The sequence below is a fragment of the Chrysochloris asiatica genome, unplaced genomic scaffold (genome assembly GCF_000296735.1).
Source record: "Chrysochloris asiatica unplaced genomic scaffold, ChrAsi1.0 scaffold00231, whole genome shotgun sequence".
Classification (NCBI taxonomy): Eukaryota; Metazoa; Chordata; class Mammalia; order Afrosoricida; family Chrysochloridae; genus Chrysochloris; species Chrysochloris asiatica.
Window position 1 is genome coordinate 2,655,471 of NW_006408749.1, and position 24,689 is coordinate 2,680,159.

The 24,689-nt window shown below is 41.9% G+C and overlaps 1 protein-coding gene across 1 annotated transcript; it reads right to left on the reverse strand.

Annotated features, from left to right (window-relative positions):
- Positions 1-359: 359 nt before the first annotated feature.
- Positions 360-23,049, reverse strand: CAPN6 (calpain 6). Its single transcript, XM_006873250.1, has 13 exons — positions 23,014-23,049; positions 15,852-16,031; positions 7,916-8,047; positions 6,897-7,105; positions 6,226-6,418; positions 5,555-5,748; positions 5,251-5,328; positions 4,954-5,140; positions 2,968-3,090; positions 2,610-2,812; positions 1,965-2,086; positions 1,509-1,645; positions 360-965 (listed from the first exon to the last, which is right to left on the reverse strand). Exons 2-13 carry the CDS (start codon positions 16,014-16,016, stop codon positions 783-785), a joined length of 1,926 nt encoding a protein of 641 aa, XP_006873312.1. The 5' UTR covers positions 16,017-16,031; positions 23,014-23,049; the 3' UTR covers positions 360-782.
- Between the last annotated feature and the right edge of the window lie 1,640 nt (positions 23,050-24,689).

The following is a 24,689-nucleotide window of genomic DNA, read 5'->3' on the forward strand; positions in this document are numbered from 1 at the left end:
TGTGTGTGTGTGGGTGGGGGACTGAGGTTATGTCTCCCACTGTAGCTTCTTCCATGTTTCCCTCTTGTGGCACACAGCTGGCTTCCAATGAACTGGAGCTCGGGCCCTTTGAATCATCAAGGCCTTGTTTGCCCAGAGACACTGGCTGCCGACTCTAATCTTACATTGAACTCCAGTTCCTGATTAAGCACCGAGGAAGCGTCCTCAACATGAAGGGAAAACATACTGTGGGGACTGACTTGAGTTAAGACAGGACTACATTTTCTGGAGGTGGTGGTGGTGAAGATTGTGTGGTGGCAAGGGTTGGGTACTTATGAGCAGGCTCTGGCTGCTGGTTGAAATGCTGCTGGGAAGTCTGCAGGGTTCAGTCAGGAGCTGAGATGTCAGGCTAGACCAGCTTGGCCTTGATCACTCCTCCTCCTTCCTCAACATGCCCTACAGGGAGATATAGTGGGCATGTGGAAGCAGCAAAGACATCTGTAGAACGCCCAAGCCCTTGTTATTGTCCTGCTTGAATCTCACCCCCGGAAGCCCCAGCGATCTTTTGTTGTTGTTAGGATCTTCAGATAGGACTGTCTCCTCACCCTGACCAGCTGCTGGAGGTATATAGGTTATGTAGCTACGGATGCTACTTGGATTGGGAGGTATGGGGGACTATTCAGAAGAGAGAAAAAGTTACTATTACTATGAGTTTGTTTCTTTCTAAAGATTGTAAATCTGAGATAAGACTAGACACCTGACAAGAATTCAATGCTCTATCAGGATTCTCTGGCATGAGAGATTTAGAGCTCAGTGAGATCCTCGCTGGAAATGACTCTGAAGCTGATATGGCCTTGTGTGACTTTGGCAGTTGGACCACCCTTCTTACGCAGGTACAGAGACTTCACATCACGGCAGTCACTGGGGTCAGCATCCAGAGTAACCTGCCCCAAGAACTGGTCACAGAATTTACGTTTGTTCCACACCTGGGGAGACAAGTCAAGGGAATGAAGAAGAGTCACCTTCTGTGAAACTGGTCTTTGACCAGTGCTGTCTAAATCCTAATGCTGAGCTTGAAAAGGCCTCTTGAAAAGTCAAGAGAGTATCTGATGCCTTTGACTGAGATGAGGATACCTCAAAGAATACAGACACAAAAGCAAGAGATCAGAGCTCGGGATCATCATTGACCTGTGGGATGGTCAGTTAAAGGCAGCTGGTTAGACACATTCAGTCAGAACACTATGCCAGTCAAAAGCGATCCATCCTGACCTAGCAATATGAGTGTCTGAACTGGCATATATTTCCCCTCCTGTGGTGTTGTGATATATGCCCACAATGAAAGGGAAAAGAGCATATTTAGGGTGAAGATTAAGGAAGTGTCTGTGCCTTATGAGAAGTGTCTTTGAGTACAAAACAAGCAAACAGGATAACCCTTGGTCCGCATCCTATTCTTAACTGAGATACTTGCAATAATCTAGGATCTGCTATTGAATATGAGCCATCCTGGGGTCCACTTTTGGTATTCTTACCTGTACTATAATAGGAATGTCAGTGGTCCTTCGGTAGAAAATGGCCTGGATGTCAAAAATGGCATGAACAGTATTCTTCTGGACAGGGGAACGGACTTCCTCCTTTCCACACTTGATGATCAAATATGGGTTTACAGCTGAAACAAATGAATGTTTGTTTTTAATATAGTGATGACTAAAGTTCCCTTTCTAGACATGCAAAAGACTATCTCAATAAGTCTATTCTGGGACTTTCTAAACACCCCAAGCACCAGTATAACTTAGGACTACTTCCCTTCCCTTTCCACACCATAAAGATGAATATTATGTAGGCCATGCCCAATGAAGTTTACATCCCATTCTCTGCCATAGTTGATATCTACCCTCACCTCCCTAGACTGAAATACTATAAGAGAGAACCATATAGACAAGAAATGAAGCTGTGTTTGCTTTCCAAGACTCTTCTGCAGTTCTTACATTCACTGGCATATTTCCTCTCCAGACCCTCAGCACTGTGAACGGTGATCTGGGTAATAACCTTAGGGTAACCACGAGCCAGGTTCCAGCAGGACATCTTGGGCATGTCCATAGTCAGTTCCCTGGAACATCAATAAGAAGATAAGTTATCTGATGATGAATGCCTGATGAGGCAACAGGTCTACAAAAGCGACACTGTTGTTAAAAACAGGAGATGCCGAGGGACCTAGCTCATTCCTCCCAAGACATGGCCTATATTTTATGAATACGTCGTCCTTTCACCTTACTTTTAAAGGACCAACAGATAAAGATCTGACTAAGCCGAATGAGGTGAGAAAGTAGCACTAGTGACCCAGTACCTACAACATAATGGAAGAGCAGTGAGGAGTAGCAGATGTTTAAGAAAAGGGCGAGTCAACCAGACAATAGAAGATAAACTAAGTGAAAGAGTTTGGGCTATAGGCATGCTCCATAGAAATGGCAGCGCAGAGCTCTAAAGCTCAAACCTCCACAGGGGAAGGTTCCAAAATCCCACAGTTAAGTATGACTTGAACAAAATGCCCCTAAGGGCAGAAGGGTCAAAGGAGTTGTGACTGGAGGCAAAGCAATGAGTAGGAGTTGGCAGGGGCTGGCCAAGGAAAGAACCTGAGCTTGACAGGCACTTCAGAGAAGATTCTCAGGAGAAATTCGCTGGTGCGGCCATGCTGGAACATGGTTGGGACAAGCACATAGTTGCCCTTCTTCAGGTACTTGCTCAGAAACACAGTGCGGGTGTCAATATAGGTGGAAGTCCCAGCCCGTTCCTGGATGTAGAGGTGGTGAAGGCGGAATTTGCGGTTTATCTCCACCTGGAAATGAGATAGGATGAGATACTCCAACCTGTTCAAATCAGAGAACGTTTATGGTGGACAATCGGCCTTTTTATAATTCCTCCAAAGCCTACACCTTTCTAATTTGGATTCTGTTTGCCATCATGCTCTCTGTTCCAAATGCCCAATCTTACCTTGAAGAGTTCAAAGCCAATGATGTAATTGTCAGGTCTGCCCAATCTGCGATAAGTACGCCGGTCCTTTTGCTGCAGTGACATGATGACTTTGTGCTCATCATCCGGCACAGTGAAGATGTACTAAGAGAAAGAGGTCACCAAAAAAGCTTACTTAGAGCTTCCATTTCAGATGTAGATTTCAGGGAAGGAAACTACATTGGGAAGCATAGAAACTTAGGTGATTTTTCATGGTTTTGCTCTTGACCAGACAATGAGACCTTGGATAACCAGTGACTTGCTAAGTGTTAATCATAGCACTTACCCCTCCCTAAGGCATTCAGGATGTGTTGAAGGACAATTTCATATATAGCTCTTCAGTGCTGAAGAGGGCATGTTTTGTTTTAGTATGTTCCTCATATGATCTTGTTTTCTTATAATTTCCTCTTGTTCTTAAAATTTATATTAAAAAATCCCAGAATCCAGACAAACCAAAAATGTTCTTGTTTGATTCAACCTGATGCTAGTCTCCTACTGTCCAGATGCGTGGTTTGTAGAAAGGCTCAATCTACTGCCTCCAAAATTTGATGCTCTCCTCAGTAGGCATTTTAGAGGAGCTGCAGGCCTGGGCCAGAGACTTTGCAACATGGTGTGGAAAATCATGCTGCGATTAGGAGCTAAAACTAAAGGCATCATCTTTCTTTGTTTCTTTTCCTCTTCCTTTTCTCTCCCCCTCTCTCCTCCTTTTCCTTCCCCTCCCCCTCCCTTTAAAAAGAAACAGGAAACAGATGCAGAGCCATAGGCTCACAAGCCCCCTCCCCCCAAAGGTAAATCATGTGAAGCTTGAAGGGCCATTTCCCCAGTTTGGTATCTATGCCTGATACTTGAGACATTTCCAGGGTTGTAAATGTGAGTGAGGTGTGGGAATAATAGGAGTTGTTTCTGTTCTTTAGGGACAATTAAAATGGAAGAGATGGAAGGAAAGCGTGAGTTAAGTAAATCAGCTAGCCAGCCTTAAAATCCTCCCAAATGCCTGGCCAATTAGTTCCATGGTTAGTGTCTTAGTTATCTAGTGCTGTTAGGATAGAAATCCTAGGACAGTGGATGGCTTTAGCAAACAGAAATGTATTCTCTCATGGTTAAGGAGGCTAGAAGTCTGAATTCAAGGCACCAGCTCCGAGGGAAGGCTAGGGGGAGGGTGTCATAACGATAAAACTTCCAAATCAATGAGAATCATGACACTGCCAAGTCGACACATATTTGGGGTGGGGTGGGGGACATAGTTCAATCATGACAGTTAGTAAAGCAATCATACAGTCAGGAGTAGCTCCTGTAAGTTGACTCATTAGCAAATTTGGATATAAAACCATCTAGATACAGGCTTTGGACATTTCGATTTTTGTTTTGTTTTGAGGTGTGCCTGGGCTTGATGGCTAATGTGACACCTGAAGTAGTACTATAAGAGGAGATGGACAAGATAGAATCAAAATCCTAAAAAAAATTTTTTTTTAATGACCTGGTTCAAGATGAGAAAAGGGAGGCCTAGTGAATGGGTTTCAGAGCAGGCACTTGGCTTGAGAAAGAGGATACATAGAGCCAGTGTGTACTCAAGACAACAGTTGGGTGGTAAAGAGAAGGGAGAACATATTGAGAAAGTGTCTGGGCACAGAACTTTTCTCTCCAATATGGAAACCATTAGAAGGAAGTAAAGGATGTCAAAGAACCAAACCAGGCAATATGGCAGGGAGAGAGGCAGCCAGAGGAGGTGACTCAGATTTAATAATATTGCCAAAGTATGTCTGTTAAGAGATACAGTCTCTGCTGTATCCCTAGGGATCCTGATAGATCAATATTACACAATAGCTGCAAATGCAAGAACAAAAACCAGCACTAAAAAAAAAAAAAAAAAAAAAAAAAAACCACCCTTAATGAAATACTCCAGAGAGGACCAGGATGAGACCTGTTTTCTGAATAACTCAGAGGCAAAGAAATACAATGGATTCAAACCTGGGGGTTCTGCAGGAAGGTTTCACGATTGTTATAGCATCCCCCAGAGCGGTTCATCAGGGGATCATCATCCACAGTCCAGCATCCCACCATTGATACCAGCATCTTGCGACCACAAACAGGGTTGTTCACATTGCGGCAGACATACAGTTGATGAAAGTTGCGGCAAAAGTCCTCCAGGCTTATCCTAAATGAAAGGAACACAGGAAAGAAATGAAGATGATAGTTAGTTAATATCTACTCCTGTAGTTCCATGTAGAAACCCCAATATCTGAAGTTCAGAAAACCACTCCTCACCAGAACTCTCCATCATCAGACATAATAAGACCCAGGGTCTTGCGATCTGCTGCAGTCAGTTGCTGCCATTCTTCAGAGCTAAAGGGAAATAAAGGGCAAAGGATTGAACTCTTCTGCTTGTTGCTGACTTTCTACAGCAAACGCGGTGCTAAAGGAGCAGAGTGTATGAGGATTAGGCCTGTTTTATCTCACTTCTGGCTGAGTCACAGATCTGATGGCTGGCAAGAACCCACTGATGTCACTGAGCCCTCTAGATGTTTGGAGGGCTTTGGAGAAGTAGTGGTCAAAATAGAATGCTACTTACATTTCACTCCAGGGGCCACTCCATTCCTGTCTTCCAAAGGGGTTCCTCAGGCGAATCATGTAGAGCTTCTCAGTACTGAAGACCTCCACAAGTCTCTCTCCAAGACGGATCTTACGAATATCAGTCATGGTATAGGTATGACCCTTCAGCAGACCCCAATCAGTTTCAACTTCCTGTTCCTCCTGAGAGGGAGACTAAGAGCAAAGAAAGATACATACATCAGGGCACAGGAATGGGGAGACTCAGACCCCCGTGTGCCCTCTTTCTAAGTTTTCCTATGCAGATAAAAAATTGATCCTGATACCTAAAGCAGACACAAAAATAAGTGAAGTAAAGGAAATTATAAAGAGTGTACCATGAAAACCTCACTTAAACAATTCCGATTCAAACTACCCACAGTTGTGCATTGATACAAATGGCCTCAGAATTTGATGAGGTCGGTTCATTCCTTGAGGAAGCAGCTGTAACTTCAATGTGGAGCAGAGAACAGGAATCAAGAGGACGGGCTATTTACATCAACTAGGATGCTGTACTACCCGGGGAATGATTAGTACAAAAGAACATAATGACTTTTCATGGGACTCGAGGTTAAAGCTATGATTTTGACTAAAATGTCTAGCAGTCTCTGCCAGGAGTGAGCATCGAGTGGCTGTTTCTTGTTGAACACAAACCTCAATAGTACAGCAGATAAGACCTCCTTTGGTAAATGTCTTGTATAGTTCTTTGAATAGGGTGTACTTCTCCTCAACAAGCTCAGTGTATCTTCCCTTATGCATGTCAATAGTTTCAGCCAAAGTGCCAGTGAAGTCCGTGATGATATCAGTGGTGGTCAAACTATCTAGGGCTTCATAGCAGCCAAGCAGCCTGGGTACAAAAGATGCAAGGTTATCTTTCTGAAATTATTTTTACAGTTCAAGAATGTTATGTTCCTAAGAATTAGAACAGCCCCTCCCCATATTTTACCAGCTGGATTTTCTCTAGGTATGGCATGAGAGCTTTTGAGATCCTAATCAGAGAATTCTAGGTTTAAGCTATCTATGCTGATTAAAGATAGGCCCTGAAGAAATGCCTTTCTACCAGTAGGTGTTAGACCAGAAGAAAATTTGAGGCCTTAATGCCACGTGAAAGAAGGCAGGGATTTAATAGAATTCTGAACAGCAGATTTATTTTAGCTTGGATTTCTGATGGCCAGTCCTAGGCACAAAATAATGCCTCAGATCTCCCAGATTCTAACTAATTTAAAATCAGGGTTTGTGCTGGAAGAGAATGAACTCCTAAGGATGAATGTAACTTTCCTTTTTTCTTGTGCCCTGACCACAGACTGGTCAATGTCCCTCCTTACTTTGCATAAGCTTTTTCCAGTAGAGCATTCCAAAACTCATTCATGGAGGTGGAGAAGGAGAAGACCAGATCTCCATTGATGGTGGGCAGCAAATCATCAATCACCACTTCGGTCCATTCTCCAAAATGCCAGAAACGGAAGCGAAATATTCCAGCATATTTATTTGGTTTTCGTGGGTCCCATTCTTGCTCCTTAGGGTTAGGAATTGTCTGGAGAAGTAGAGAACATTTCATCAAATGTTATTCAGCAGACCATATCCAGACATTGATATGATTAGCTTCTGGCAAGTCCATGTGGTAAAAGGAAGCACACCAAACCTGATTTGGGACTGCCTTAGCCAGTTTTAGGTAGCATATTTTCTCCACAACTTTTACTTCCCCAATTCAGTTTTGCTAAGGATGCTATTACCATGCCTGTCCCAAATGAACAAGGGAATAGATAGGGTAACTGAGGAAGGTCAGTAAGGGGTAAATAATTCCTATCAACTAAATAGTGAGAAATGGACTGACATCATGTATTTATCAAAACCCATAGTGCTGCAAGAGAAAAAGACTGAGCCCTAATGGTAGCTATGGATTTTTGTTAATAATAATGGATCAATATTGGCTCATCATCCATTGTAGAAAACGCACTACACTAATGCAAGATGTTAGTAATAGTTACAGTGAATGGACGAGATAGGGGGTATATGAGAACTCGCTGTACAAATTTCCTGTAAACCTAAATCTGTTTTCTTAAAACAGTAAAATCTATTAAAAAGAAAGAAGAAAAAAAGAACGAGTAAATATGGCAAAGTAAGTAGAGTACAAAATTACTGGTAGAATCTAGGTGGGTATATGAATTTCCAATATAAAATTCTTTCAACTCTTTTGTAGTTGTGAACGTTTTCAAAGTAAAATGGAAGAGAGAGTTGCATATTCATACCTCTGCCATCAGGAAATAAAACCATCAAAGAAAATCATGAGCTGACTTTTCCTGAAGTTATTTAGGAAGACAAGAAGTTGGAGGAGAGGGGATACCTTTGTCCAGTTGGACTCTTGAACAGCCAAACAGGAAAATGCAGCGATCATTGGCTTGTGTCCCAGTCTACCTTGGGTCAGCTGATGGTTGCTGATGTTGCCCACAATCAAATGGGGGTCATCACAGATGTCCTGTGGGTAGAATAATAGATTATAAGAGAATTTCCCAAGAGTCATGATGAGCTGAGCTAGCCATGGCAGGCTTCATAGAGGACATGGAGTTTGAAAGATGACTACGATTTAAGTGGACTGAAGGGAAATTTTAGGAGGTTGTGAAGAAAAGGGTTATGTGGGGAAGTGGCAGAAGAAATGTAAGAAGAAGTAGCTTGGAACCAAGGGATACAAAGATAGGTTGAGGCTTGCTAGTGGGGGCCCTTAAGTGTAACTATCATTGAGGTTTGGAAGACTGTTTGCCACATCAGAGAGCTTTTAAAGTAGAGGACTAGAAATTATTACAGTGCATTATGACCCTATTTTGTTAGGATGAAAATTTTTTGAAGCGTCTCTGCTTGGAAAGATAATTGAATCTAAGAGACAAGGTCTGATGGAGGTGAACATTAATGCTTTTTCCCACTAGGAAAATGAGTAAGGAGACCTTACACATGAAGCCCTTTTCTAACATAAAGCAAAGGCAACAGTGGTCTCCATGACAACCAGATTTTTTTTTTTTCCACATCTTTGGATGAATATAGATGGTAGAAGCATTAATGGCAGCTAATAATAGAACACTCACAAAAGTACTTCAGCCGTCACTCTTTTTCGTATAGGGGATGCTCCAAGGGTTCTGAGCAGAGAGAAGGGGCAGTATTTGTTTGGGGTATATGTGTGTGACTTTCACCACTGTACTATTTCCACCATGAATAAGAAAATGAGATCATATAATGTAATTTAATCCAATTTGATGAGAGCACAGTAGAGAGCAAGGTAGTCAGAATAGTTTCCACAGAGGTGGTGATGCTTGAGTTGAAACTTTGAAGCTTACGAGTTAGGAAGTTGGACAAAAGAGGGAGATAGAGGCATTAACAGAGACAAGCATGGATGAAGACATAGTAGTAGTAAACATGATGCCATCTAACTGAAGACAATGATTGTGTTACTCAGACTATCAGTACTTGCAGAGTTCAATGGCAGAGAATAACAATGAAGTCTTGAGTAGATGGAGAAAGTTTCATGGAGGAGGCCTTTGGCTAGTACCTTGACATTCTGCTTATTCGGAAAAAAATAAATCCTAGTCTCAAATGAAAATAGAACCTAGAAAAATATCCTTCTTAGAAATTATTAAATCAAGCCAGTGATATTTTTTTTCATTCTCTTTGATGAAGGGTCTGGTTTACAGAATGAAACATTCCATATGTTCTTTAAAAGCCAAAATCACTCTGGAAAGGAATAGGCATTCTGAGCAGGGACAATTTCAAACTGAGGATTAATTGGGCATCCCTCTGCCAAAAGGCAACGGTTAGGTAGGTTGTCAGCTTAGACTTTTCTGGTCTTTTATATATATATATATATATAATTTTTTTTTTTTTCTTAAGGTGTCTAATCACTTCATTTAGTTTGAGGAGAAGACTGTTTTAGAGTTTGGGAGTGTTGCCTGTTTTTTAGCTTACAGGACATAAAACAAGTATGTTGGGTGAATTAGACCCTGATAGTCTTGCTCTTCTCGTGGCTTCTTTGCCTTTTCTAAGATCCTAAGCACAGTTTTTCCTCCACCGGTCAGGGTGTTACCATTTTATTTGGAGCAAGATATAAAGTTATACAATGATTTCTTGGATCTCAGTGATGCATAGCATCATTTCCAAGAATGGAAAAACAATAAAGTGGACATTTTATATGTGAAAAAGTGTGCTTTTGGATGATTAAGGTAAATCATTTGCTGGTTTTATGTAGAGTTACTAGTGGCTGAGTTTACATTACAGTGTCTTATATTTCCACAAGGTTTTCATTTCACAGCAGGGATCTAGGCTCAGCCAACACTCTGGCATGTCAGCTTGTATTCAAGGCATAAAATCTTACATAAATGAGCAAAAAGATATATAAACAAAATTCAAATCCTGGAATTGGGTAATTATTCTCATGTGGACCTAAGTTGGATGCGGTTGTGTGTGTGTGTGTAATCATGTGTGAAATCATGGGAGAATGCAAATTTGGGTAAAAACTCATTTTTCCATTCTAAACTATAGCCCACGACCATTTTACTCCACCACTCCTCATATATGATGCCTATGTAACAATGGGTTTAAGCATAATGAATTTAGTCATAGAATGCCAAAGTTGGAAGGAATCTTAGAGATCATCTAGTTCATTCTACAGATGAGGAAGCAGGCTCAGAGAAGATAAGTAACATGCCTCTGGTCATCTTGCTAGTTAATAGGAGCCACTGGTAGCGTAGTGGTTACGAATCGGGCTGCGAACCTTAAGGTCAGCAGTTCAAAACTACCAGCCGCTCCGCGGGAGAAAGATGAGGCTTTCTACTCCCGTAAAGATTTACACCTTCGGAAACCCTGTACAGGGTCACTATGGGTCGGAACCGACTCGATGGCACTTAACTACAACAACAAGAGGACTTAAGTTTACAGTTCTTCAGAACCACATACAGTTAAAGACACCTCAAGGCCTCATCTGACCCATCCTTCAGTCTCTAGGCTGATCAGTGAAGCTCTGTGGGGACAGAGATACTATAACACCTCTCTCCGTCACTCCTGCTGCTTTACTCACCTAAAAGCTCTTCCACCTTTCGAGAAGACTTTCTTGAGTCATCTGTTAGAGTACTCCTCCCCCAAGACTCACTATTTTCAATAAGCTTCAATCTTCTCAATTAAATTCACTATGTAGCTATCAATCCCTTGCTATATGTCACCATGATGTGAAATATGGGAGATGAATCCTTATTAAGTTACATTTTTTACATCTTTAATAAATTAAGGAATTAACAGACTAGACATCAGTGAAGGAGGTAAAAAGGGTAACGAGCCAATGAAAATCTAACAGCCAAACAGACTTTTTGGTGACAAATTTGGAAACAATAAAATGGATGCTTTATTGACTTTCACCCTAGATTTGGACACACTGCATGGCTTCCTGTGGAGGATAAAGAAGCAAGACTGGAGAAATTCTTCTGTTACTCAAAACTAAGATGCAGAGTGCAGATGGGACGTTTCAGCCTGAGCTCTGCTGGAGTGAGGGTGGGGGAGAGGTCACAGCTCATATATTCACATATTTGGGTGGCTTGGGAGGGAGGGGAGATGCTGAGCCCCTAATGGCTACCAGCTGTGTTGGCACAGTTAAAGTGATCCTTGAACTGGGCTGTTTGTCAAGGAAAAATAATTTCTTAGGGAAACATACAACTAAGAAGTTAAGCACCAAGAGTAAAGCCAGGAATGGCCTATCCTGTCCCCACCCCCACCCCCTATTCCAAGCCAAAGTCTTCTACAAGCAAAGCAAAGCAGTTTCTCTAGCAAGTCTGTTCTCTTAGTTGCATTTGAGGAACCCTCCCAATGTCCTCACTTAATTACCCGTCCCAGAGACCTTTGAGGGGCGTCCATTACAAAGCTGGGAGCCCTGCACAAGTCACTATTAAGTGTCTCCTTTTCACACCTACCACATTCTCATCTTTAGCTTTTTTTTTTTTTTTTTTTGGTTTCTTTCAATCACACCAAGGCTGGGTGGGGGTGGGGGTGGGTAGTGGGGAATGATTGGTAATGCATATGGTTTCATTTTGGGATGATGAGAATGTTGTAAAAGTCAATGTGATGATAGCTGCACAACTCTAATGATCACTTGAAATAGGTGACTTTTATAGTATATAAGTTATACTTCAATAAAGCTGTTAAAATTTTTATGCAGGATTAAAATAAATAGGACAGATGGAGGGAAAGGGTGTAGACCTATTTAGCTCTCTAATTATGTCGAAAGACTATTTAGGGAGGGGGACATGATCACTAGGAAGAAAAATTCATGAATAGTCTAGCCCAAAACTATTCTCCAGAGAAGGTGCCACATTCAGCTGGGAAGTGTTTCCTCCTTTCCCAGTTCTTTACATGCAATCCATCATCTAAGCCTGCTTTGAACGTTCCACTGATCAGCCCTTCCCTACCATTCCTACTACCATAGATTTAGATCAGAACCTCAAGAGCCTTCTCCCATGAAGAAAGTGTAGCAAAATGACCCCAGTGGAGGGTGTTTTTTTCAGAAGTGGGCCTGGGAAAAGACAGTAGTGGTAAAGGCTGAACTCAAAACTCTGACCAGAAAAGCTGACAGAAGATCTTGCGCAGATGCCCTTACTTCCTATAGTTGGCAGTGTAAATTTCCATGATGCTTTGCTCCATTTTAGTCAGGGGATATATATATATATATGTGTCTGACTCTATTGTAGGAACCCTGTTAAAAGTACTTAGCTGCTAACCTGAAGGTCAGCAGTTCAAATCCACCAGCTGCTCTGTGGAAGAACAATGTGGCACTCTGCTTCCATAAACAAAAATAGGGCAGTTCTACTCTGTCCTTTAGGATTGCTATGATTTGGAATTAACTGGCAGTGAGTTTGGCTTTTGTTGGATTGCGTTATAGCTGAGTTGGAATCATCAGGAATGAAGGCCCAGAGGGGTTGGGGGAAAGAGGGATTAGGTGAGTGGGGAGGGGGGAAAGGAGCTGGAGAAGAGACACTTTTTATGGGAATTTGGCAGACAGATTTCAGGCTAAAAACCCTACCTGCAATCTTATGATCACACTGTAACTCAGTATAACTCAGCTCTTAGAAGTTATGAAGACTTTATATCTTGAGACCTCAGGAGGACCCTGAAGTCCAGGAGCATGTGGTCTCAGGTATAATGACTGTGTACCCAGGAAAGTATGACAATATCTGGGACCAGTGAACCACTGGAGAAGTTAAGAATAATTTTCCTTATGTAATGAGGAAACAGAGGATATGAGCAGATGACCTGGCTTTGAACACTCAAAACACTCTCATAATTCCTGTCTATATAAAGTGGCTCTTTAGAACTCACCAAAGCAGTGGTAAGTAAGAGGGAGGGGAACCCAGCCATGGTTCATTCAACTATTAATTGTGTTTACATGAATGGAGACCTATAAATGGAGGCTTTTCAACACAGGAGAAGAAAGAGAACAGAAAACATCAGGTTAATCATGCTGCTTCCATCGTGGAGACGTTAGATAATAGCCCTGGTTGTGTATGAGACTACGTGGCATGCTAAGGGACAAGATGTCTACAATGTTCTGCAAATCAGGATCTCAACCCTGCCAATGAAGCGAGTGAGGCCAACGTCCCATCTGGTCTTCCTGAGCCAATTCAGAGGCCCACACTGTCTCTCAGGTTTCCTGAGGGGAGGCCAGAGAACTTTGACGTGGTTCTTGACCACAGGCTTGGCCTCCACTCTGGCTGGAAAGGAATCCACAGCTTTTAGAAGAGGCTCAGATGGTGGTCCAGAACTTTTTTCTTTCCTATTCCCCACAAGAGGCCCCTTCCCCGACCACTCCAATCCACAATAATCTCTCCTTCTTCAATACCCTAGGAAATTTATTGTCTGTATGTTGAAAATAGCATGTATTTTATCTGGCATTTATTTATGATTTAGCTCTTTGAAACTTCAATATAAATATCTCCAGCTAGAATGCGAGTACCTCACCACAGGTCCCTTAAATGATACAGGTCTGTGTTTACACAGAGACTTGCATAGAGTTGGTGTTCAATACATGTGTCTGGAGAAACTCTCCCTTTTGGCTTCCTAAGACTAAGTTCACAGTATGTTCTCAAAAGACATACTAGCAATCAATTAATGGATACACAGCGCAGTAAGGAGGAATCTGAGCACTGGTTGGAAAGAAGCTACATATTTCAGCAAAAACAAAAACAAAAAAGTGACACTAACAACTCCATCTTTCCGAAAGGGTAACATGGGAAAGTGAAAAAGAATGTGGGCTGTAGATTCAAACCTGGGTACAAATCCCAGCTGGGCTACTGGTAAGCAGTCTGACACTGGACAAATTTCTCACCGTATCTTTGAGTCCCAGTTTCCTAATCGATAAAATGGGCATAATAATATCTGCCTTTCTTTCAAAGCTAGGAAAAATAATTACAATCAAATTGATTTTAGAAGTATCTATTTTGCTAAGTCCTGATAAATAAGGGTGAAATGAACGGAGATAACATATTAAAAATTCCACATAAGTAGTACCTTGGTTATAGTAGGCATGCAATCACTGTTGATTCATTTTTCTTCTCATCCCTGTTCACCCTCTCTTTAACATCCTCTCACCCTGAAAGGTGTATTGCTTGCCTCAGAGGTATGAGGGACTATTGCCATGGTTATTAAGTTTTTCCTTCCAGGCTAATCCATCTAGGATTCTGTCCACCGAATTTGAAAGGTGAAGGCAAAGGACAAAATATTGAGCCAAGACAGAGGGGAAAAGATGTGTCTAAAGACTAGCCAGTACAGGAAGCACTGCCAGCTTGGCTCACATCCGGGGAATGGCTTCACATTGACTTGCTTCTCCTGGACCTCACCCTATTGACCATTCCCTCTCTAGCCTGTATCTTCAATTCTGTCTTCTTTACTGATTACTCCCCAGCTTATAAATATGTCCAGGGCTGTCTTATTTTAAAGACACTTTCCAAAAAAACCTCCCTTAACTCCCTGCCTCCCTTTTGGTTACTTCTGCCCTTCATCGCCAAGCATCTGAAAAGAGTGATTGCCCCTAGTTATCACCATCCATTCCGAAGACAACATACCTTTATTCTCCCAGTGGATTTCTTAAAGAAAGAAAAAGTCTTACCTCTCTGCATATTCAATTAGTGGTTACTGAATTTTGCTCATATTTTCCAGATTTTTATTGCAGGTCAGCAAAGTTGATCTGCAGGGATGTCAGCAACTGAAGCCACAGAAGGCTGGAGGAGAATAATCTTCCTTCTGATGGAGAGAACTTCTCCAAGACTAATACTTTCAATGGCTATCATTCTTTGGGGTTCTGGTGTGACACTGTAGGATAAGCAATGGACTGCTAACTGCAAGGTTGGCAGTTCAAGCCCACCAGCCACTCCTCAGAGCCCCTATACAGGGCAGCTATGAGTTGGAATCGACTCCATGGCACTTAACAACATTGTTCTTTAGGGGCATAAACTGAGGCATGGACTTTGACATAGAAGACAGAAGTATCTAGGCACCACCTAGTGGCCAATGTACAGAAACTGAAGTGGTTTTTAAACTCCATTTATTAGCTTAAAATGTGGAAACTGCAAACTAGAAAATGATAGCTTGCTCTCGTTGAAGAAGACAAGCCCTGAGTTGGTGGCATTTGAGGCAGTTTCATCATGTTCCTGTTGGAAGGATTCAGACTCATTACAACCCGCTATGATAGAGTAGAACTGTCTGCTCTTTCAGGGTTTCCTAGACTATAATCTTTACAGAGAACCATAGTAACGGTTAACAGATGATAAGAAGAACTGCAATTCTACTTGGATCCTACTTTGGTAATTATGGGAAGATATAGGTGATGGTATATCCAAAGAGCAGCAAAGAAGTATCCCTCCCACAATGCAAAATCCATCTTGTTCGGGTGGAGTCCATTTCATTTATGCTCAATGACTCACCGTGTAAGGAGTTTTTCCTCAGTGATCTGAGATGATCTTGAAGTTGCTATGATAGGTAACCCAGTAGACAGACAAGAATATAGTTGCTTTTCAAGTTACCATAATTATCTGATATTTATTCATTTATTACTATTATTTATTTATTACTAAATCAGACAAATTTGGACTAAAATGTACAACTCCTCAACCTATAGCCAGAAGCACAGACCCATGAAATTTTCCAATGGAACATTGTCTCCTAAATTGGTCTACACACAGTAGTCTTTGTAAGTGAAATAGCCAGACAAGTAGAGAGCTACGATAAGGTCAAGAAGGAGATAGAAAATAGAAAGTTACCTGAGGACGTTTCCATACCACCTTTCCAGGAAGCAGTCGATTGTAGAAAAGAGAATCATTCTCAGGCAGAAATGTTGGGTCACAGAAAAGTCTGCCAACACTGATGCATGCCTGCTTCAAGTCCTGGTATTTCTGGTTTTTGTATAGCTTCATCGAAGGAGCCATGGTATCAAACTATGCCTAAAATGATTTAAAATATGATTTTTATTGGAAGAAGAAATTTTTAAATCTTGCAAGGATTACTTGACTTTAACTTTAGAGGAGTGTCTAAAAGTGTCTAGGCTATCAATGGTCTCGTTGGAAAATGATTTTTAAATGTCCAAATTGCTAGTAAAATGAGTCATTCTTCCATTTTACATTGATAGGGGGAGTTCAAGACATAAATGTAACAATTCTAAGTTTGAAGACTAAGGGGGAAAATATCACTTTATCCACAATCACTTTATATAGGAGGGAGAAAGGAGACCTTTTCAACCCTAAAAAAAAAAATACAAAATAAAACTTTTACACAGTTCTTTCCCTTTCATCATTTAAAGAGTTCTGCATTTATTTATTTTTAAAATTACTGGCCGCATAGGCTAATGGAAGTAACAGAGCTCAGCAGATGGCCCCCAAAGACAAGGAAAGTTGGAAAGAGTGTATGAATCTTTCTTCTTCAAAGTCTAACGTCCAACCATTTGCCCATATAAAAGCCGGACTCTGAAATTCAATTACACTAATTTGGTGGACTATAGAATGGTATCCTATAGCAATACAGTGTTGCTTTCTTTTCTTCAAAAAAGACAAGAAACAACAAAACAAAGCAAAAAAACCCCAACCCTTCATGTGGTTAAACAGAGAATATAGTGGCTCTTCAAGCAAGGGCTTTCAGAGTGCCCCACACTCTAAGGGCCTGAACTGGTTTTTGGAGGATAATTTGAAAGGCAAATTTGATTTTAAATAGCTTTGGGGTGATAATAGGGTTTCCAAGGCTTTTGCTTGATTCACAAAGGTAGATTTGTAATGATTTCAATGATCTCCTCACATTCAATAGTAAATAAAAAGGGGCTGTGGGATTCACATGGCATCAAATATTTAAAAAAAATGTCTCTATTCCCAGTCCAGGAAGATCTCAGTAAGGCTAAAACAAAAATCTTGACTTACGGTTTTAGAGTATCTGCTAAAAAATGGACGAGATTAACAATAGCAACAACAAAAACGGAGTAAATCAGCACTTTAAAGTCTAATTATGTTAGTACCAGAGCTCTAAACTGAGTTAATAGATATGGCGCTGTGGATTAATGTGTTGGACTGAAAAATCGGTTTGAATTTCAAGGTTGGCGGTTCAAGGTCACCAGCCACTCCTTGGAAACAGGGTCTCTATGAGTCAGAACTGACTCAACGGCACTTAACAACAACAACAACAACAACAACAAATTAACATGTAATATTAATCAAACCTCTCCCTAATAGCTCATTTCATGTCCTTTCAGTGTTACGTTGAAATGTTTTATTGGTCAAGAAATCTCTGTATTTTAAAACTATAAGTTGTTTTTAATTCAATGTTATTTGCAACCTACCATATATGTTCAACAAACTTATTCTTACTCTGAGTCTGAAAATAACCACAGTTTTGCCATAGCCTTATTTATTGATAATTGCTTTTCAAAGTGATAAATGCTTTCGGTCATCAATTTCAAGTCTGTTCATAGGGTTTAAATATTAAAGTGCATTTTATTGGATTTGAAGGCATAGGTGGTGGTAGTTGTTTTGGGTGCCATCAAGTTCATTTCAACTCATAGCGACCCCATAGGACAAAGTAGGGTTTTCTAGGTTGTAGTCTGGTGTGGCGCTGTGGGTTAATGCGCCAGACTGCAAAGCTGTTTGAACTGCAAGGTCAGAGGTTCAAGCTCACCAGAGCTGCTCCTAGGAAACCCTACACAGGGTTGCTGTGTGTCGGGATCAACTCGATGGCACTTAACAACAACAAGTCTTTACTGGAAGAAAATCACCAGGTCTTTCTTCCATAAAGCTGCACGGGAGGTATCTATAGTAATTTTCAGCTATTTTTCATCAGAGTCAACCAAGCTCCTTTTTAAAAACTGTTACAAATGAACCCCAACATTCCTGTGTGCTCAAATTTGTGAAAAACAAAACAAAACTGTGCCTTGTGCTTTTCCTAGAAGACTTGGTAGATTGCCTGAGTCTAGGGATTGTAGTAGCGGATGGTCTAAGACAATTAGAACGTTTACTTTGCCAGAACCTCCTGGACTGTCCATTCTAGATAAATGGGCATTTCCTGTTCTTGAGAAGGCCTACTACCCCGAGCAGTTTCTCTTGCTACTCAGTCAACCAGCAGACAGGAGTCTGCGAAGGAAATCCCTGTTATAAAGACGGCCTCTCGACAGGCAGAAACAACATAAACGGAAAAGAAAAACAGGTTTGATTTAAAAAACCAGTATGATCTAAGTAGATTCTTTCAGAGGAAGAATGCACAGCTGGTGTGTGAATAGGCCAAATCTTGATAGAATGCCTTTGGGAGGGATAACTGCTCTTGAGGGTACATAGTAAATAAGAACTAGCAAGCTGTCATGCACAATTGTAGTCCCTGGTCCTGTTGGATGTGCAAGAGCAGAATTCACCCCCATTTCTGACTAAGTCACAGGAGACCTGGGTTTTATTTCTTTCTGACCTTGTTCTCTTTGTGCCTCAATCTTCTAATCAGGAGAATGGAGTTATCTACCCTGACCTCCTCTTGAGCCTTGCTATACCCAGTGGGAAGACTAGTATAAAAGTATTTTGAACAAGTAACAAGGGCTCTAACAATGCAAGAATTACACTGTAAGCCCCTCATCTTCAATCTGTATCCCTCTTATTGCCTGGCACAGAGTTAGGCACACAACCATTGTTCAGAGAATAGTTGTCACATGGATGTACCTCTTTTATAGAAAATTAATGTTTTGGTTAAGTTCTCTGTTGCTACCTGAAAGTTCAGCAGTTTGAACACACTAAGCAGGCGAGAAGACCTGGCAATCTGCTTCTCTAAAGATTCAAAAACGCAAAGCAAACCCACTGCCGTCAAGTCCATTCCGACTCAAAGCAACCCATCCCATAAAGATTACAACCTAGGGAATACTATGGGGCAGTTCTACAACATATGGATTGCTATGAGTAGGAATCTGACTCAACAGCACACAACAATATGACAATTTGTTGTTTAAACTGTGCATTTGACGTTTTCGTTCATCTCCTCTTCGTGATAGTCAGGATCAGTTGGTATTACCTTGGTTCTTTATTTTCCATCTGTAGAAATGGCATCTCAAAGAAGTGGTAGGTAGACACTGGCAGGGAAGACTCAAACCTGGGTCTGTCTAATGCCAGATTTGGCGTGCTTTCCATCATTCCACACTGCTTCCTTTGGCCACTGCCTTCTTAAAGAAGGGACCCCCACCCCCACCCCCACCACCAAGCTCAAACGAGGAAAGCCTTCCAAAGCAAACACCATACTCAACTATGAGGCATTCTGCCTAGAATTTACTGCCATACTTGGCATTGAAAGGATTCTTTATTTTCATGTCTTCATGGCCATGGGAGAATACAAACCTTTGATGTTGGAGAACTCCTTGGTTAGCTCTCAGAAAACATTTGAAAACCCAGAAATTTAAAAGTTGGTTTGTCATAAACAATGTGCTTGGTCACAGTGTAGGAGAGTGGAGAAATGAACACATCTTCCTTGCTGTCCTACTCACACCCAACAGTGAGAGGAAGTTAAATATCATATTAGGCATGTCCTAGTGTGGTCTATAGGATAAGCACTGGACTGCTAGCCTCAAGGTGGTGGTTCAAACCCACCAGCCGCTCCTCAGAAACCCCATACAGAGTCGCTTTGAGTTGTAACCGATTTGATGGCACTTTAACAGAAGTCTTGGAGTAAGTTGTTTACTAGTTAACAAAGGGAATGTGGACATATAAGAAGAGGAATTGTGTAGTCTGTTGGCTTGTGCCACACATGAGTGTTTGGCCGAGGCAGAGTGTGGGATTAGCACTACATGGAGCAACACCATTTAAATTGGACCTAAAAGCTGGAAAGAGGCTATGAGGAAGGCCATGTAGACCAGGGCAAGGGGGGAGGGTGGATGCAGAGGAGGGAAAGTTGGGAATTGCCACAGGAAGTTGAGGGAGCCTGCCATGTAGAAAACAAGAAGGCCATTAGAGGAGAGAGCTTTTGCTACTTCCTGGACTATAAAGCTTGAGGGGATCTGGGCAAACTCCTCAGAAGAAAACCACTTACTTCTTTACCTGTGGGTCAGCCTTAGGGTAGAAACCAGCTTTTACTCTAAAAAAATGATCTGATAAAGAAAATCCATCTGGTGGGGAGAGTGGGAGGGGAATGTAGGGAGTTTCGAGGGGGAGGGGAAGGGAGCATGGCTCTGGGGGCATTGTTTCTCCCTTTCCCCAGTTTCCCCTGTGTTCTAGACCTGGAGTAAAATCAGAGGTAAAAACAATTAATAGTTTAATGGGCAAATTGACTACAAAAGACCCAATTCTGCCACTTTAGCTCCTCTACCCCTATACCTGCGGGTGGGATGGTGAGAGAAATGGAGCTTGGATAAGAAGAAATAAAAATTCACCATTGGTATGTTACACAGGGAATCGTGCTTTCCATATTTCCACAGGCAGAGCGGAATTTTACATCTATGGACACACATCTACCAGGGAACATATGGCGCTTCAATTTTTCTGAAAGACACCACAAAGGTCCTTCGAATCTGGCCCACTGCCTTATATAGGATGTACCCACTCTGCCCAGAAAGAAGATTCTATTCAAAGGCGTTCAAAGATTAAAACAAAAAACACACACCCTCTTCCCCCCTTCCCGCCCCCGCCAATATTGTTTAATTCCATTGCGGAAGAACTCTAAAAAAAACCAATCAAAAAGCGGCTCACCATCTCTGTGTCTCAGTTTCCCCATAAGCATATTGGGAATCTGATGGCTTCCTTGTCTATGTCACAGTGATATTGGGAGATCCTGGAAACCCTTACCAGGGTCGTTATGGGTCGGAATCGACCCGACGGCACTTTACAACAACAACAAATGAAATTAAATCTGTGAATAAGCTTTATACCTGTAAAGGGCAAAGACAATGCAGAGCAATACTTATAGGAAATGCTTGATTATTGGCATTTAGTAAATTCAGTAAATCCTTTTTCTGTCCTTAGTGGAAACCATTCCAGTGCTTCGAATAAGACACACACTACCACTTAAAAGATCTTTATCAAATGGCTCTTGCATCATCCTCAGTCCTTGCTAGGTGCCTAGGGTCAATTTTGTACTCATACTTACCCCATGTGACAGAGTAGAACTGCCCTGTAGGGTGTTTTTAGGCTGCAATCTCCCTCCTGTGGAGCTGCTGGAGGGGTATTTGAGCTGCCAACCTTTTAGTTTGCAGCAGAGTGCTTAAGCATTGGGCCACCTGGGCCCCCCGGCCACCATTCCCTAGCCCCTCCCCATTTCACCTCCCCTTGGCCGACTTGCCTGTTGCCTGATTTTTTCCCATTTTGCTGAATAAGCTCATCGCATTAAGTTTTATTTCACAGCCTTACGGGAGTCTAACTCTGATTTCCAAAGAACGTTAGGCTGGAAGAACACTTAGAAATCACTCCATCCAACTTCTTTATTTGACGGAGAGGTGAAGCAACTTGCCCAAGGTTACATACAAAGTTACAGAGCTGACACACATAACCTCAAGACATTGGCGGAAAAAAAAAAAAAAAGTCTTCATTGCCCACTTCCTAAAATAATGCATTTAGAAGTTTATTTTTTAAAATTGCAAGCTGTCAGAAGGTGAGATGATTTCAAATCAAGGCTAATCAAAGAAACACTGTTTTGGGGTCACAAAGGGGCTTTTTCTGCTTTTAATTTAGGAACTGAAAACTCCCAAGGATAAGGAAAGCCTGCTTTTTAACCTATTCTTGACCGTACACGTGAATGTGCAGGCTTTTCCCTAGCCTGCCCTGGGCGCTAAGAACAAATAAAGAATGTTATCCTAATCTAAAATACACACACACATAACTGCCAGAGGAATGAGAGCATTAATTATCAGGCTCCACAGACTTACTCCTGGTGGAGCAAGAGTTAAGTGGTTGGCTGCTAACCATTAGAAAGGTCTGTGGTTCGAAGTCACCCGGCGGCTTTTCCAGAGAAAAGACCTGGAGATCTATGGCTGTGAAGTTTACAGCTTTGGAAAACCTATGGAGCAGTACTGTTATATCTTGTGCCGTCTCTATGAGTCAGATTCCACTCCATGGGCAGATAACAACATAGTGTCCTTAATTTTTTAAAAAACAAAGATTAGCAAATGAGACATTTCATTCTGTTTTACATAGGGTCTCCATGGATCGGAAACGACTTGACGGCACCTAACACAAAGTGGCTGTCAGAACAGCAGAATTTGTCGAATTTTCCTGTGTGCTTTCCATCAAATTTAAAGAGTTTCCCATTTCCGTTTTCCAGCCCGTTTAGCACCTGGATTATGAGTGATTGGGTAACTGGCAATTCGACAGAGCCCCCACTGCAAAGCAAAGTTGCATCTAAAGCAAGAATCAGAGGGGGAGAAAAACCAGGCTAGGGGCTAAAAATGAAATAGACAAGAACAACCTGTCACTAGGCAGGAGGGCCCCCAGGGCCGTGCTTTCCAGGAGCACAGACAGGCAGCCTTAACTGCCACTCCCTCCGTGAAGCAGCGCAAGGCCCTGCTCACCACTGCTGGGGTTTTCGGCCCTTTTGCACACAGTGTGGTTCCAAATTTTTGCCCATGTTTCAATAATTTGCCCACAACTGCTGGTCAGCAGGAGCTAGATGGAAGCCCAAGCAGTCAGTTAGTTTTCTCCCCTGCCCCGCTCCCCTCCGGGGTTTGTCCTTACTTACCAGGTATTTCAAGTAGAAAACTAAAAACAAAATAAAACAAAAAACTGACCAGATACCCCCCCCCCCAAATATCGTTGCTCCCTCACTCTTGTTTTTGAAATTCCCAAACTGCTTTTATGCATGCACTTTCTATCCAGATAAATCATAAAAGTCTAGCTGCAGAGTTTGATGAACTAGAAAATTCAAGTTTCTTCACTGTAGTTAACCAGCAAAGAAAACTCTGGAATAAGTTTGTGGCTGGGCCCCTCTACTCACCTGAGCTATTCAGGAGTCTTACTGCTGCTGCTCTTGGCCAGGTAATCCTCACCAAGTCTGGTCAGTAAGTGCTGCTGAACAAAGATTCAGGCTTTCTTAACCTGAAAACTATTTGGGCTGTACCAATCTCTGCTCACAGGGGGAGGTGCCTTGCAGCAACTTCAGGAGCCTTTGTCCCGCCCTGCAGTCAGAAACTGATCCTGAGTCATGGAGAAAAGCTGGAAGGCGCCCCTGCCAGATGTGCAGACTGGATGCCCACTCCAGATCCACCCACCAGCCAATTGGAAAGCTCAGGAAGCTACATTTGAAACTTTCTCTGTTCCAAGGTGAAACAGGACTTTCAAGGAGGGGGTCTGATAGATTTCAGACTTTTCTGTTCCAGGGTTAATAGTGCATATGTGGACATTACTCAAGAGAGAGTGTGCAGAGAAAACTCTTGAAGTGTTAGCAATGTTCTTTTGGACTAGGCTGTAGACATGGCTGCTGCACACACAACTCTGTCTGTGATAGTGGGAGTGAAAGAGGAGCTAATGAGGTGCAGGGAAGAAAAGGTCACTTTGTGAAGTAACAGGTTATATTTGACTAAGGACAGAGAAAAGGAAGCATTGCAGAGGGAAGTGAATGAAGTTTGATTCCATGGCAGCTGTAAGAAGCGTAATTTCTAGCAACAGGGCTTTGGAGATTCTTGGCAGTGTTGTGTGAAAAGCAGAGCAAATAACTGTGTTTGTTCTGAAAGGCCAACCACAAGGCTTCACTGGGGTGTTCAGACCACTGTGAAATCCTACACAGCATCCCAGTCAAGGTCCTGCTCCCTTGTCTTGAGAGCTTTACTTGGACACAGTTTTAGGGACATGATTCTCAAGTGGTTTGTTTCATTTTTCCAAACAGTGAAAGCTTCTACCCTCATTTTCTAGCTCTCCCAAGCAATAAAATGGTAACCATTTTATCTAAAATTATCACCCTTTGCCCATACTGCCCCCACCCCCACCCCCAAGTCTACCCCTGCACCTACTGCTGCACTAACCTTCTGACTAGGTTGAAGATTTAAGAATTAGGAAAGACACAGAGAGAGAGTAAGAAAAGGCTTAAGAAGGAAAGAGGGTATGTTCTCTCTCATACTGATATTTTCATGGAACAGATCTGAGCAGGTTTAAAACTCTGGTTTCTGAGGCCTCCCGTGTAGCACCGTTACATGTCCACATGTAACATGTGCCTTCTCATCCTATATGCTAAGATAGAAATTGAGCTAGAGATAGGGGCAATATACAATGCCAGAGCCCAGGAGAATTAGGCTTTAAAGATTGATACTCCATTTGGTTCTGTAATGACAGACCACTCAAGCAAGTTGCCACCATGTTGTGGTTTTTTTGGCTTTGAAAACAGAGAGGGTTTTTTTGTCTGGGCTCATCTTCTTCAATCATCCTTCCTAGCATCATAATTGTCAAGGGAGTGGGGAGTTGCAGAATTTGAGAATTAACAAAAACCTGAGAGGCTTCTTGCTCAGTGCAGAAATATCATCCTACTAATCTGGAAAGTTCACCTTTCTGTAAAGCAGCTTGTTCTCTGCTGGGACATTCCTATTAGTTACAAAGTTCTTCCTTGGGTTATGCAAAAACTAGCTTCACGAAAACTAGTTCTAATTCCTCTTTCACGGTGACTGCCTTCCGAAGTATGTC

Bases quoted from the DNA above. Each gene is read 5' to 3' on its own strand.
- CAPN6 (XM_006873250.1), bottom strand. From the start codon at position 16,016: ATGGCTCCTTCGATGAAGCTATACAAAAACCAGAAATACCAGGACTTG. The intron at 7,106-7,915 runs GTATCCCCTCTC...CTACTTCTCCAG, and splicing joins AAGAGTCCAACTGGACAAAG to ACAATTCCTAACCCTAAGGA. The intron at 5,329-5,554 runs GTAAGTAGCATT...ATTTCCCTTTAG, and splicing joins AGTGGCCCCTGGAGTGAAAT to CTCTGAAGAATGGCAGCAAC.